The sequence below is a fragment of the Panthera onca genome, chromosome X (genome assembly GCF_046562875.1).
Source record: "Panthera onca isolate mPanOnc1 chromosome X, mPanOnc1 haplotype 2, whole genome shotgun sequence".
Lineage (NCBI taxonomy): Eukaryota > Metazoa > Chordata > Mammalia > Carnivora > Felidae > Panthera > Panthera onca.
The window spans coordinates 38569046-38585212 of record NC_138357.1 but is presented as its reverse complement, the minus strand read 5'-3'; the positions used below and the strand labels follow the sequence as shown (position 1 = coordinate 38585212).

Below are 16167 nucleotides of genomic sequence, written 5' to 3'. Positions count from 1 at the left end.
CTCAAAAATAAATAAATTTTATTTTTTTAAAAAAAAGGAAAAAAAGCAGCAAATACGTGAAGGGGGGCCATTTAAGGGGCATTATTAGGCTAGCATAAATAGTCCTGCTTGTATTGGTCTGCAGCCACTAATATGTAAATGGAGGGAAGCTAGAAATTACTTTGTTGAGTTAAATCCACACTGCAAAGTAAGCTGGAACCTTGTGTCTGATGCATTTGATTCTGGATTATTTCACTCAGTTGAATTAGATCGCTCAGAGGTTGACATTAAAACCTACCTACTTCCAATATGAAATTGGTTGGGTGATTGACTCCCTGCTAGTTGGGGGAAAAAAATGGGACAAATAAAAGATAAAGATCCCTGAAAGAGTAAGCAACCACTAAAATAAGCCAAGCTATCAAAGTGTGGGTTTCAAGTGTATTTACATATTTTTAAAACTCACAGCCAAATTATGAAAATTTGTTAATTTGTAGGAAAGTCTGTTTCCAAAGGAACAGTATATACTTACCCCACAAGGAGGGTATTCTTTACATATCACTATTAAGCAAGTTGACATCTCATTTATGAAATATCTTTAAGGTACATTATTTCACAGACAGGATTATAAAGTGGATCCTTTCAATATATTAGAGCTCACCATATTCATGAAATCCATAGATCAACCAAAAATAACCTGTTTCAGTCAAGACTCCATTTCCCCCCAGATTCAGTCTCTGAAGAGTGTTGCTCGACAAAGTGTGAAATCTGAATGATCTGAATTTTCCTGCTCTAAATGTGGCTCAGTCTAAGAGGTAGCTGATAAGTGTAAAAAGCAGCCAGGGAACCTGGTCCTAAGTGGCAGAACCAGATGAAAATGGTGATAACAGTAATAACAAAATCAGTATTGGTTGAGCTAATATTCGTTGAGCACTTTTCCTATAAAAACCCAGCTCTGTTCTAAAGGTTTTACATATACGAATTCACTAAATTCCCACAACAACCCCATGAGGTAGTTTCCATTATTACTCCCATTTTACAGATAAGGAATCTGAGGCACAGGGAGATATGGTAACTTACCCACGTTGACATGATTAGTCAGGGTATGGAGCTGGGATTCAAACCTAATTAGTCTGGCTTCAGACCCAAGGACTGTAACCACGGTAGGACTCTGCCTTTCCAGTAACATAGTTGTAAGGTACGGGTCACCCACTCTTAGAAATTGGAAAATAAAGGGCTTCCACACATTCTTGCCTAACACTTTCTCAAATTACCCTTCCACTAAACCTTTGAAACATCTTTGATCACCTCTGAAAGAATCAGATGTTGTCCATAGTAAAGTCAAGTCATAACGAAATAGACTGTAGAAACTGGTACAGCTGGCCAACTTTATTATGCATTTTTTGTATCTATCGCAGTGCTAAAGGCACGATGTATAAAATAGCACCCATGCTTGTTTTGTCTTTTAGATCCCACATGTAAGTGAATCCACATGGTATTTGTCTTTCTCTGTCTGCCTTGTTTCATTTAGCATAACACCCTGTAGGCCCATCCATGTTGTCGCAAATGGCGAGATCTCATTCTTTTTTATGGCTGAGTAATATTCCTTGGTGTGTGTGTGTGTGTGTGTGTGTGTGTGTGTGTGTGTGTGTGTTCTACATCTTCTTTATCCATTCATCTACACTTGGGTTGCTTCCATATCTTGGCTATTGTAAATAGTGCTGTGATACACAGAGAAGTACATATTTTTTTTTTGAATGAGTTTTCATCTTCTTTGGGTAAACACCCAGTAGTGGAATTACGGGACCATGTGGTAATTCTATCTTTAATTTTTTGAGGAATCTCTATACTGTTTTCCACAGTGGTTGTTGAATCAGTATGTTGTACACGAGGAACAAATATAACATTGTATGCTAATTATACTTCAATAATTTGTAAAATGTGTTTACAAGGCAAAAAAAAAATAGTACCCATGCTGCTAAGGGGTTTGAAATCTAGTTGGGAAGATAGATTAGCCCAGGGGAAAGTTCTTTTTCATCCTCTTTAAACCTCATAATATTCACATGGCATTTCTTCCATATGACGGTACCAGTGTCTTACAAACTATGCTTCTTGATGAAAATATCTTTCTCAAACACTAACTTCTGATTGAAACCTGGTCTTAACTGCAAACATAATAGTGTTTCATCAGGGTCATTGTTCCTATTATCTGAGCAATATAGGATCTGGCCAATTATGCCCCAGATAGAAACCAACAAACACGTGGAAGGAGCAAATTCAGGAACTGGAGGCAGACAAGGAGTTGAGCAGTAATGCCGCTGGAGTCACTAAACAAAGCTTCTGCAATTACCAGCACTGATTTTTTTTTTCAAGCACAGAACAAAAGTAAACCCTGTAAGTTCGAAGACCTGTTTTACCATGGGTGTCTAGGATTGAGCGGCTGGCACCATTACAGTTGATTTCTCAAGGGGTATGCCGAACAGTTATCAATCTTAAGAAGTGATGATAAAAGTCAATTTCAGCGCATGCTCCTGAGTCTAAACTTTTCCAAAGTTTTTGGCATTCCCCAGGGGGAAATCCAACGAGTTGTGCAGCATAACTGAACACACCTCAAGTCCCAGTAGATCATCTTGGACAAGACGCACACGTGAGCTGATTTTATTAAAACGATGATGACTCACTAACTTCTAGAAGATACAGGCAAGTACAGTAAGCTTATCACTAGCCAGTAGCTGACAGATACCAGCTGGACAATACATGACTTCCCACTGACTAGTGGTATCTGCGAGGAGAACTTGGTCCCAAAGGAACTGCAGCTAACGTTTGAGTTGGACCTTCAACCTGCAGCATCATAGCTATTTTTCAGATGGTTTGGCTGGCCCTCATCCCTGCTACTTTTGGGGCCCCTGTTCACAGAAACAATGATAAAAAGTAGACAACAGAGATGTGCCACTATGCCATTGACGTTTTGCCCAATCATTGCTGTCTAGCGCCCAGGACTAGGTCAAAAGGGCAATAACTTCATCACCAATATAAAAGCAAGAAAACATTCTTAAGAACTGTTTTTGATAAGAGCTATTACTCTAGACACATCATCATGCAAGTATTCCAATAATATTTATTTTATTATAACACATACAGTCAGTGTAAAGAGAGATGAATCTCTGCTGTTTGTTATAGGAGCAGACAAGTCAAGTAAACAGATTCCTTTTTAATTATTTTGTTAAAGGCTACTCTACACTGTAATAAGGCCGAAAAAATAAAGGAAGAAATATTTCTTTCATTTATTAGACGTGAGGCAGAATGCAAGAAGGGCAAGACAAGATATAGTAGCTACAGGAAATAAAAAAGTCTCCTATTTCTCTGGCAATTGGGTTTCTGGAATTGAAGTCTCTATGAGATTTCCTCAGGGTTTTAAGAATTCATTTCCAGGTTATGGAGGCCAGTGAAAAAGAAAAGCCAGGAAGAAGGCAAATTCTCCATCCTATATATATAGCTTATTCCTGTGTATCTGGGGTTAATTACCCTATTCCTACTTGTCAGATCATTTTCCCAAAATTAATTCAAATGCATATCTATCGAGCAGCCTGTGCCCATCATGGCCCTCCCACTATCTGCCTTGGGGCATTTCAATTGTCTGCCAGCAGGTGGGTAAGCTCATGAGAAGAAAAGAGCTTATATTTCAAGAGGTTTGACCGTGAGTAAGACCACACCATTGGCTACGATAAGAACTGGAGATATTCCATGAAATCTCGATTTCTTGTTCTCTTCTAGGCTCCCATTAGCATGGATAACTGGGAGTTGATGGTATTCTCATTAGTCCCTACTATAAGGCCACGTGGAGACCCTTTTACACAGAAAAGCTACTTGGCCCAGTAAAACCTGACCTGAATATTTTTCCGGCAAAAATCATCTCTTACATGTCCTCTGGCCCAGGACTTTGGGTAAAAATCAAAGCTCTTGTTTGTTCTTCCTATCAGCACCTCAGCGGCACAAGTGTCTGCTAAAGGAGGTTTGCTTTCTATTTGGTCAAGAATTCAAGATGTGCGCTCTTGAACTCGTCACAACAGAATCGATTTTGCATGCCCTGCCACAGACAGATATCTCAAACGCCCAGCTTTCTTCTTCAAACGAATGGGATATATCACCATTACAGGTGCATTTTAGAGAATCAGATGTGAAGTGACATAATGAACCAAACTGGTTCCAAGGCAGGGCTTCGTTTTGTAAAATAACATGTATGTATAAAAATACACACATATAGCTGAGCATTAAAAAAAAGACTTGGGGTGCCTGGGTGGCGCAGTCGGTTAAGTGTCCGACTTTGGCTCAGGTCATGATCTCTTGGTTTGTGAGTTTGAGCCCCACATTGGGCTCTGTCTGTGCTGACAGCTCAGAGCCTAGAGCCTGCTTCAGATTCTCTCTCTCTCTCTCTCTCTCTCTCTCTCTCTGCCCCTCCCCCACCTGTGCTCTGTCTCTATCAAAAATAAAATTTAAAAAAAGCATTGTGGGAAAATGCTCTAAAAAAAAAAAAGACTAGAAGTGTATATACCAATTAGCTATTTCCTTACACGCTGAGACTACCAGTGACTTTTGTTTTATTTTTATGTGTCTTCTGAATGTTTAACAATGAGAGCCTGGGTGGCTGATTCGGTTAAGTGTCCGACTTTGGCTCTGGTCATGATCTCGAGGTTCATGGGTTCAAGCCCCACGTCAGGCTCTGTGCTGACATCTCAGAGCCCGGAGCCTGCTTCGGGTTCTGTGTCCCCCTCTCTGTCTGCCCCTCCCCAGCTCACACTCTGTCTCTTAAAAATAAACAATAAAAAAATTTAATGAATGTTAACAATGAGAATCTATTTTATTTTCTTATTTTTCAGAGGTGACTTAGCTTTTTTTGAGCAACTATTTTAAAATCAGTGGGGCGCCTGGGTGGCTCAGTCGGTTAAGCGTCCAACTTCAGCTCAGGTCACGATCTCACGGTCCGTGAGTTCGAGCCCCGCGTCAGGCTCTGGGCTGATGGCTCAGAGCCTGGAGCCTGCTTCCGATTCTGTGTCTCCCTCTCTCTCTGCCCCTCCCCCGTTCATGCTCTGTCTCTCTCTGTCTCAAAAATAAATAAACGTTAAAAAAAAATTTAAAAAAATAAAATAAAAAAATAAATAAAATCAGAAAAAAATCACGTTAATATAAAGCTTGCTTAGGGCGCCTTGTAATTGACAATTTAGTCTACGTACGTCCAGATCATCCAAAGTTAAAAGTGTCTGGACCACATTGCCTTAGCACTTACAGAAAGACCTTTACTGAGTTATAATTTACTAGTTGCCCTCTTCCTTTACAGAGAGTCAATGAAGAAAGGCCATTCTTTCTTCTCTGAAACCAAGGTTACAGACGGAATCCTTGTACTATCCAAATGTGCTTTATTCAAACATCCCATGATCAATACTGCCTGAGTGGGTGGGAGGTGGGAATAATCACTGTAGATGAAACTGTAATTTTTCTGTTGCCAACAGCCCCCAAACCCCTCTTTTTATCTTTCCAGAAGCACAAGCCAAATTTAGAGTGTGAATACTCTAATGTACCAAACCAGGTGTTAAAAACATCTACTCTTCCTACATTCTTCAAAAGGGCTCTATTTTATTTCATCTTTAAAAATGTTAGCTTTGCAACTATGCTTTCATACATAACTTGCATCTAACCTTTTTAGATGCAGGCAGGTTATAAATCTTAAACAAATAGTATTCTTTGCAATGGCTCTGCGACAATGATAAAACTCCAGGTGTGTTCCAAGCACCTAAAAACCCAGAGCCCTGTTCTCCCTTGTCCCACCTCCTCAGTGCCTATCCTGGTGTCCTTTACTCTGCCGTCCAGAAAGCAAGAATCCTCAGTTTACAAGTCGAGACTCTTTAGTTCAGAGACCATGAATGACTCAACCAATACCACACAGCAAGCAAAAAGAACTGACCAGAAACCAGGTCTCCTGATTTAAAGCACAGTCCTCTTTCCACTGGACTCTGAGGACATTCCAATCCTACTGAGAAGTCAGGGAAATCTCAGAAGCAAGGACATAAAGGCACATATTTTTAACCTTCCTCACAAATTTCCTTTGGCTTAACTTATTTTAGGTTCCTGAATAATGTTAGTGCTAGTCCCTTTTAACTCCCAAATAGTAAACTGCCTCTCTTAGGAATTCTGGTTACAAAGTTCCTTATTCATTCCTTTGGATCATCTCTTATGTGTTAAGTGGCTGCCATGTGCAAAGGACTGGACTTCTCTTCAAAAGAATGAACTGGCTTCCCCAGAGAACGGCTAGAGGCAAACTGGGGGGTAGGGAGCAGAACACGGAATTTGAAGACCTGGGTTTTAGTTCCGGTCCTGGCTTGGACTTGACCTTGCTGGGTTTCAAGTTTCTCATTGAAAAATTAAAGGTATAATATCATGTGGATTGCAAGAGAGTTACTCTCAGACCTACCTCTCATTCAAGCCTAACTGTGCCAGCGATTGTCGCAGGGCCCTCGGTGTACATGATCTCCTTTATTTTTCAAGTGACTGTGCTGATGGCCATCGTGGTAGGATTTCCTATACTTGTAGTAATAAGGAAAGTACAGCTGGGGAAGTTAAGTCACATTCCCAAGGTATATAAGCAAGTCACGGCGTGGGGGTTAGGATCTAAGAAAACACCAGAGGGGTGCCTGGGTGGCTCAGTCGGTTAAGCGTCCGACTCCAGCTCAGGTCATGATCTCGCCGTTCATGAATTCGAGCCCCACGTCGGGGTCCAGGCTGACAGTTCGGAGCCTGGAGCCTGCTTCGGATTTTGTGTCTCCTTCTCTCTCTGCCCCTCCCCCACTCACACTCTGTGTCTCTCTCCCTCTCAAAAAATAAACATTAAAAATTTTTTTTAATTAAAAAAAATAGGATAACACCAGAGCCTCCACACCCAACCCCACTGGCACCCCCAACATTAAAAAATTAAGAATGTACTGTGAAAAGCATCGAGGTATCTAAATGTAAAGTATTCTCTCTTTCGTCCACTTCTACTACAAAAGCTTCAAAGATGAGAATGGGTCTACTCTTTGTCTTGCTTCTTTCTGTTGTCCAATCATCGCCTCAAATGTCCAAGAGAGAATCTGGAAGAGGAAAACGCAAACCTCTCTGGTTGGTTTTCACAACAGAGAAGCTCCGGGCAGGCGCCACAGGAGGCCCATCTTTACAATATATGAATGTGGGGAAGCTTTTCTCCTGAAGAGAAATAACGAGTGAGAAGATCCAGCTAACTCACCTAAGAAAGCAGGAATGGACTCCATGAAATACATGAACAATCTCTCTCTCCCCAGAACCTTTGCCAGACTTGGCACAGGCAGGCCCTTTTGAAATACATAATTGAATATTCCTAACACTCAATTCTTCCACCTACTTTGATCAATAGTTCATTACCTAAGTTAGAACTGCCAGAAGAGGCAAACTCTTGAGCTCATTTGTCCCATATTTGCATGAATATTATGCACTCAATGTCACGCTCCTTTGAACTTCAAAAGAGCTTCCGGGCCTCTTTGACGACAACTTTAACAACAGAGCATAATGGAGTTACAGAAAGACTTTCTTCCCCAGCTAAAGACCTCAAACCTTGCTGATTCTGGAAAGTAACAAACTTTTATAGAAGCCACAAATGGCTCCTTCGTCCACTGCAATGCACCATCAGTATTTCCCGGGTTCCTGAGCCTTTCTCGTCTCCTGTGACAGGAACATGACCACGGCTAATCAGCTATTGGGAAGTGGCAGCAACCACCCCTAACTTTCCTTGTGAAAACAGCTTTCTGCAAATGCGGCATTTTTTGCAGACCTCTTCAGATTCTACACCGAGTGAGCATCTTTGACCATAACAGCACGCCCCCTCCTAACACTCTGATGCCCAGGATAGGAGGGAAACAGGCTACACAGCATCTGCATTGACCTAGAAGCTTACACTGAAATCAACCCACAAAGGATCAAAAACCTTGGCTTCCTTGTGTAAAATGGCATCAGGCAGCAAGAAGAGACGTGAGGATTTGTTACCCTTACACTTACACATTTCCTGGAGTTTCCCCAGATTTTTATCCTTGTTTTAAAAGTGATATTAGGGGCGCCTGGGTGGCTAAGTCAGTTAAGCGACCGACTTTGGCTCAGGTCATGATCTCATATTTTGTGGGTTCGAGCCCTGAGTAGGGGTCTGTGCTGACGGCTCAGAGCCTGGAGCCTGCTTCGGATTCTGTGTCTCCCTCTCTCTCTGCCCCTCCCCTACTCGTGCTCTCTCTCTCTCTCTCAAAAATAAACACTAAAAAAAAAAAATTTAAAGTAATACTTGCCAATTGTGGAAACTCCAGAAGCACAAAGATGAGCAAAAGTAAGTCATGAACCTACCAGTCACAGATAAAAAAAAAAAAATTAGCTCCCCACTATACATGACTATAAATTTCGGATGAAGTAGAGAACTACGGGTAAAACCCCAAATTATGCAAGCAGTAGAAGAAAATATAATAGAATGAGTGGTAAGGGTCTCCCAAGAAACAAGAAGAAATTCAGAAGCCGTAAAGGAAATAAATAGCAGATCCAACCACACAAAAATTTAAACCTTCCATATGGAAAGGTACAACTTAAAGTTAAAAGCAAATGGCAAAAGGGGAAAATAATATTTTGAACACAAAAGGTCAGGAGCAAGATTTGCAATAACAAAACCTTCATATGTATGCTTTGATGGATCACGAAGACAAGCAACCTAACTGCAAAATAGGCAATGCACTCTCAAAGATAAAATAAACATTTAAAAATATTCTAAAAACTAATTGCAAAGATACTCCAGAATAAGAAAATAGTGCAGCAAACCTGAAGTATGATTTCTCCTATCAAATTGGCTCCAAGATACAAAGAGTAATTATACTTGTGGGGAAAGAATTCGAAAAGGACTCTCATACACAGATGGTGGGAGTATACATTGATAACTTCTTCAAAGGACAATGTGACTGTGCTTACCAAGATTAACACTGAACATCCACTTTGACCAAAGGACTCCCCACAAATACTTGCCTACGTGCCTGGAGGTGTTCCTTAACACCTTAGTTGTAATAGCAAAAACTGGAGAGAATCTAAGTGTCTACAGCTATAGCTATAGTCTATACCATGGGTAAGTAATCCATGGCACACTTACACAACTGGAAACTATGCAGGCATTAGAAAGAATACGGTACTGTTGTATTGCAACGTGCTGACATGGAAGGATGTCCTAGACCCACTTCTGAAGAAAGGTTACAGAAAAATACGTACAATCGCCAAGAAAAAACAAAAACAAAAACAAAACCTGTACTTACGTAGGTTTTTACGATACAGAGAAAAAGAGTTTGGAAGAACACATAGTAAACTACGAGTCATGGCTGCCTCTGGTTGGTAGCTGAGGGACACGCGTTTTTTTGTAAAGCTCAGGTGCTTTCAGATTGTTTTGTACTAGGAGTATTATTAGTTTGGGGATACTTAGGAAATTTCAGAACAAATTAATTAAGCACTGCGTAGGGTCATCAAATTTGTAATAAGCAACGTTTTCAATGGTAGCACGACAACACATTACACAGATGGTTTATATGACCATTCCCCAATGGACCGACATTTCCACTGCTTCTGCCTTCTCATTGTTGGAGCTTCCATATAAATCTCTGCGCATGCCTCGTGTGTGTGTGTGTGTGTGTGTGTGTGTGTGTGTGTGCATCTGCGTGTATCGAGGCAACATACAGAGGGCATATGCTTTAAGATTTCCTTTAGTGGAGATAACTGTGTACATGTCCTCGAGACAGTGGGTGTGGCCACACAGAATGATGCTGAGCAGCTCATTCAGGGAATGAGCCTCATCATCTGACCGAAAGCCTGAAACACTAGAACAGAACTGATGCCCTAGACCATCTACTATATAATCCTCTTGACACCAATTGAATATCCAATGGGCTTGGGACAAATTCATAGGCAGCAGGAAATGTTATAAAGTGATAGTTTGGGGTCTGTAAATATTTTGTAAGTCCTATTTTTCCTTGGTTGGTTCATTAAGCTCCAAGTTGCATGGACAGTACTCCTCAATTCTTTATATCTATGGAAGACCTCCCAGAAGAGACGGTCTTCTAAGAATTGCAAGCTTCCCCTATGACGCCATCGCTAACAGGTCATAAGGGAAGTTTCTTCCTAAGAGAGCAAGGATTTTAGGCCCAGTTGGGTTGTAAGTGGAGCTGAGAATGGATGGACAACTTTTCTATCACGTCCACTTAAAGGAGGGCTTTCTGGAGGGAGAGGGAGGTCATTGGAGGAAAACAGGAGAGAGGCCAATCCAAGTTTCCTTGCTGGTACTGTGCCCTGCTAAACTTCCTCCTGTGTCCCCATCATGCTAGGTCATCACCACGGGCCACTCCTGCTCAGAAGCCTAATCAAAAGCACCGCTTGTCTCGGGAAGAAGACTGAGATTACTATGAAAATCACAGTGAGGCAGAAACACACCGTCCTCCCTGTCAGCAAGCTTCATGCCTGATCTATGAAACTTGTGCTGATAAAGGAGATAAATGTTTAAGCGATGGGCTTCAGATGCTGCTTCAGCTCCTACCAAGAAGATTTTCACGGTTCCTTCTCATGAATAAGTTCAGTGGAGCAGAGAATGCCCCTCTTGGACCAACTCCATTTTGTGCTTCTGTTGATGCAGCCAAAAAGGGGAACTAGAGCTAGGGCTTTTCCTTCAAATTTAGAGCAAGGGTCCACCCCAGAGAGGGCTGCAAGTGGCCCAAAGAAGGTGAGGCTCCTACTTTCAGCAGAAAGCTCGTAACAAGAGCAGGGATGCCAACAGTTACGCATAAATCTCCTGAACGTGGAGGCAAGGAGGGTTAATTATCCCCCCTTCCTGCCACTCCGCTTTCTCCAATGTGTTAGCCCATCACACGGATCGCTGACTTTCTAGAAATATTCCCTGGCTTTGCGGGGACGTTCTTTCAATAAACGGCATCCAATTTGCTCACGGTCCCTGGAATCTCAATTTCCTCAAAGGATTTTTCATCTGAATCCAGTTCATGTGAAGGGTTTTTTCCTTCTTCATTTTTCAGCATAAGGGAATAGGCAGGGCCTGCTTTACTTTTTCTTTTTCTTTTTTTTTTCTTTTCTGTGTTATTTTTTTTCATAAACTGAAAACCTTTGCTGAAGAGTCTGAAATTTGGGAAAAAATCCAGCTCATCTGTCAGATATTTCTAGAGTTACGTAAAATGGAATGAGATTTGTACAGTTTAGAACAGGAAAAGGAAAACAGGCTAATATGTCATGTGTTCTATGAGATGAAAACTATATGATAATCAGAAAAACAGCCCCAAATTGAGTCGACCCGATTCAAAGCTCTCGTTGTTGTATCAACTCACGCATAAACCAATAATAGAATAATGGTATATGGCCACATTAGGGCAAAATCTCAATCCCTACAGATTATAACCACATTTTCAAAGAGATTACAAGAAAGCATCTTGTTTCTTAAACGGGAGACACTTACGTTTTACTTGCTCTGTTTTGCTTCCTTCTAGGAAAAGAAAGAACAGCAACAAGGAAAAGATGCACTTTGTGCCCCCCACTTTCCACTTTTTTCTCATTTTGGTCACTGCAAGAGGCCACTCAAAACTGTCAGGGCCCAGTATATTCAAGCTCCTGGGGAGAAAGCAGAAAAAAAGACTTAGATCCTCTGAAACTGGTGGAGATCACTGATGCTTAAGCTTTTAACGTGTTGGCGCGGGCGGGGGGGGGGGGGGTGGGAATGCTGGAGAACTTATGTAAGCGTAAGCGTTGTTTTCCCGTGTCAGAAAGAGAACTTGCCTCTTCGGTCTTGCAAAGATCATGGGGGGAAATTCAAGCAGATGAACAGGCGTTCCTATCCAATGCTAAGGCTAAAAATCCTTACAGGCAAGTCATAGAAAAATAAAAATAAATTTTGAAATCTTCCTTTTAACAGAATTAGAGTTGATTTCTCAGGAGCTTTTCTTTGGGAGAAAAGGGACATGGATTTGCAAAACGGCTACTTTGGCAACCAAGATAAAAATAGTAGGCACGGGACCCAAACAATTTCTGAAATGAAAGTTCACTCATGTTAGCTTCAGCGATGAGGCACAAATTGGTTAATAATACTTCTCCTGTGTCCTCCACAAGATCTATAAAGATCTTCAGTTTGGCTACTTATGTTGGAAAAGACAGATGTAATTAGCAAATGGATGCAGTTAAATACCTTTACCGTTCAGACATATTGCTCTCACATGAAGTCCACTGTGAAACGGAACTTTATAACGGGCCATCCTCAAAGGAAATTAGGCCAATTTAAATAGGTAACGTGTTTGCCTTATACCGCTGTGCCAAAGGCCATCAGAGCAACTATAATTCTGAAAAGTAGGAGACTTGCATTTCTAGTCTAAGGGGTGGAAATTCTTAAACCTTCGAGCCTTAGAACACAGAACATTTGCTAGAGCTCAGATCCAGTCACAGGTCATTTCCATAGACACTAGAGTTTGCAAAAACGTTCCAGTGGATGATCTGAACATATTTAAATGTTCAAAAAACACCACATTTCAATCCGGGGTTAACCCCGGATGGGAACTGAGTGCATTGATCTTTTCTGAGGGGCCAACCTAAATATTGAGTATAAAGAGTTGGCAGGAATACAACATAACCATTCTGGAGAACCGAATGGTTTTTGGGCCATGATGCAGATACTTCAAATGCTATGAACTTGTCTGGGTAATTTGAAAGCCATTGCTTGAAATTACGGCTACGTAACCAAAGAAGAACTGATCATGAACATGTTCCTAGCCTCTCAAAGGCCTCGATTCTGATGTCTTGGTCCCTTCTATGAACTTGTGGCCCAGCTTCAATCACTCAGAACGTCCCTGCCCTCTGAAGCAAATCATTTCCATGAACAGTTTAACACAGCTGCCCACCCCAGCGAAGTTCTTTCTGAGCCTACTTTAATAAGCTTATCCCCCAAGCCTTCAAATGAGAAAGATTTTCTAACCGCTGAAATCCAATTTATCACAATCACATATGGATCTCAGGGGGTAGTTTTGAAACCACAGTTTTCAGGTCGCCCCATGCAAGAACCAACAGGGTTATTTTTCTTGTATGATGGGGGGGGGGGCGGTTCAGTGAACAGTAGCATTGCTTCATAACTCAAGCTGGCAAGAAAACGGCTCTCAGAATTTTTTTTGCTTTTCTTGGGTCCCGACTAATGTTATGAGCAAATAGAAAAGTTGGTGACGAGAGAGCAATTAATCTCTTTTGGCGTTCCTGTCATCTGTGTGGCCTCCCAGGCTGTGATGGAGAACATCAGAAAATGAATCGCTTTATAAATATTCACTTTTGATTTACAAGATCTGAAGCCCTGTCTTTGTATTCTGTGCAGAAATATAAACTGAGAAGAATTCCTTCCCCAGGACTCCTCCCCGTTCAATTTCTCTTTATCCCTTTAACTTTTTCTTTTCGGCGGGGGGAGAGATGTGGTTCAAGACATTTTTGGGGGGACTGCAGCAATAAACCTAAACAAGCATTGCTCAGCAAACATGCCGACTCTTATACTTGCAAAGAGCCAAACTGTCCTTAATTTTTCAAATTATACTTTGACCCAGTTAACTGGAGTTATTTCTGCATTAACTCTCTGCTTCACACAGGCTGTTGTGCCATTGAACTTGCACGGACTCTTTTCCAGGTTCCTTCAAAATGTGGCCACAGACACGCGTTTTGGGGGATCCAGGCCCCGGTCAAGAAAGCCAATAAGAAAACAAGATCCCACCACTAACACTGGGGAGGGGGCGGGCGGAGGAGGCTTTACAAGAGATCGAGAAACTTGTCAGTGTCTAAAGAAGTGTATCCATGAAGGTGCCTCCATGAAACAAGCATTCACACAGTTCATTTGCATCAAGCAAAGGGACCAGAGGCTCCTTGCCCAGCTGAAACTGCAAGGCAATCTGGGCCATCAAGTGTCAGAAGTCTGGACATTCTCAGAAGAGGTCTCCTGGGTAGAAGAGAACCAAAGCGACATTCCCAAAGGAAGGCTAAGGGATGAGCACATCAGCCAGTTCTCCACGCCCCACAGTGTCTCTTTAATCCGCCAGAGAGGCTTGACTGACCTTGTAATCTCACATTCACTGTCTTCCTGGGACAGTCCCCAGGGTAGCAATTCTCTTTCTGACAAACAACAAGAAGACACTGGGGTCTCAGGGCCCACGTCCATCAGCTGAAATCCTCTCCCCACTCTACCACCCAACAAGAAAAAACTCAGTTCGCTGCTGGTGGGTTGCCACAGAAAAATGGCACTTCTAACCCAGGGTGTCTCTCTCCGCCAGAGTCCTTGCCTTCACTGCTGCTTATGACTGACAAACAATGCCTTGCGTTTGGCTTGCAAAACACCTTGCTATCCATCATTTCATTTCATTCCCTACAACAACTCCACCTCCAAAATGGGCACCCTGGAGCCCAGAGAACTCAACTGCCCATTCCCACAGTTAGTGGCAGGGCCGGGAGGGTCTGGAAGGCAGGCTTTCCAGGCCCTAAGCTCTCTGGCAGGGCTGCGTTGCTTCCTGAGCCTAGCGTCTCAAGCTCTGACCCCAGTGGTCTGGGCGGAAAATGAGACAGATGTCCAGAGGACAGAGGAGCCTCTCGCCTGTCCACCCTGTTTCATTAACTTTAGCATGTATTAATCACCCTCTGGTCCAGGGCACTTCAGCAAGCGAGAAAGAAGGGTCGGGACTCAGGGGATAGATAACTAAGGGGACTGCAAAACCCTTTAGGTGGCTACCCAAGTGGCCTCCCCTGAAGCGCCAGACCATGGAGATATGCAGGCCCCGCGGGGAGCGGCAAGTGGTGAGTTCGAATCCGGAGTCCCTAACCTGCCCCGGGCGCCTTGGAGCCCACCTCCAGCCGGGCCATGGCCACTAGCAGCTGGATCCGAGAGCCCAGTTGGGGTGGCAGGTCAGGCGGGGGGGCGGGGGGGGAGCTCGGGGGGGGGGGAACGTCCAGGGGCGGTTCTGGCCAACAGGAGACGCCCCACCTGTGCAAAGGCTGGAAAGGAAGGTAGAGGAAGCGGGCATCGGGCACTGCTCACTGACCTGGCCACTGGCCTGCTCCGTCTTCCACGCGTGCACGCGCTCCGAGCTCCCCGGGGCGCTCCTCCGAGGTCTGGGGCTCGCAGGTTGTGGCGAGAGCTAGAGTGCGCGCGAGGGGGGAGGGGGGACTCAAAAGTGGGTGGGAGGAAAAACATCACCGCCCTCACACCACGAGGGAGCAGCGGCTCGCTCGGCTCCCGGGGGCAGAGCCAAGGCGCGGGCGCGGCGGCCTGGGGCCACCTGCCCGCCCGCCGCCCGCTCCCCACTTGGCCGGAGAGGCCGGGCGCCCGACGCAGGCGAGAAGTCCGCGGGCACGCAGCGGCTGCAAGCCCGCACCCCGTCTCCGCCCCGGCCCGGCGGCTCTACTTCTGCTCCCGGGGCCCGAAAGTTAAGAAATCGGGAGAAAGTGTGAGGCTCTGCCGGCGACTTTCCCATCACGCAGCGCCCCCACTGCACCCCCCTCCTCTGGCTAAGCGAGCGTTGGGGTCTTAAAGGGACCGCACCTCTCCTCCTGCCCCTCCTCCCCCTGTGCACTGGAATGCACCTAGGAGCTTCCCACCACCCGCGCCTGCCCCGGAGACCCCGGCTACCCTCCGACTTCCCTGTCTGGAAGCCCGCAACTCTTCTCCTCCCGCACAGGGCCCCTCTGGGTGCACCTGGTCGGGTCCTGAGCTGGTGCGCGGGACACCAGAGGAGCTGGCCTCGCAAATTATGCCCCAGCAAGCTGCTTATCACTTAGGGGCGTTTCCCAAATCCACACTGCGGCTAGAAAAGTGGCAAAGTGTTGGTGTCCTTCAAGGCAGAGTGGAGATGGGTGTGTGTGTGGAGGGAGAGGGGACGAGTTAGAAATCTGCTTTCTCCCAACGAAGAGGGCCCCCCCAACGCCCCCATGTAAAGGGCCTTTACTAATTGGTAAGGGTCTTGAAGAAAACTTGGAGCGACCCACCACAGCCACCCCTGTTCTCCCAGTGCCTAAGATTCTGATTTGGGAGTTGGGCCAAGAACCCAGCCTTGAAATCACAATAGCACTGCTGATGCCTTGGTAAGGCTGAGACAGACTAGGACAAAGTTATGT

The 16167-nt window shown here is 44.1% G+C and overlaps 1 protein-coding gene across 7 annotated transcripts in view; it reads right to left on the bottom strand.

Moving 5' to 3' along the window:
• Nucleotides 1-15516, bottom strand: part of CHRDL1 (chordin like 1) — a 122496-nt gene extending 106980 nt beyond the window's left edge. Inside the window, exons 1-2 of one of the 7 annotated variants that reach the window (XM_081793663.1) lie at nucleotides 15096-15516; nucleotides 11504-11655 (exon numbers count right to left, since the gene is read on the bottom strand). In XM_081793663.1, the coding sequence (XP_081649789.1) occupies nucleotides 11504-11655; nucleotides 15096-15247 (304 nt within the window). In that variant the 5' untranslated portion in view covers nucleotides 15248-15516. The remainder of the gene's footprint in view (nucleotides 1-11503; nucleotides 11656-15095) is intronic. The other 6 variants (XM_081793661.1, XM_081793662.1, XM_081793666.1 and 3 more) reach the window with 6 other exon arrangements.
• Between the last annotated feature and the right edge of the window lie 651 nt (nucleotides 15517-16167).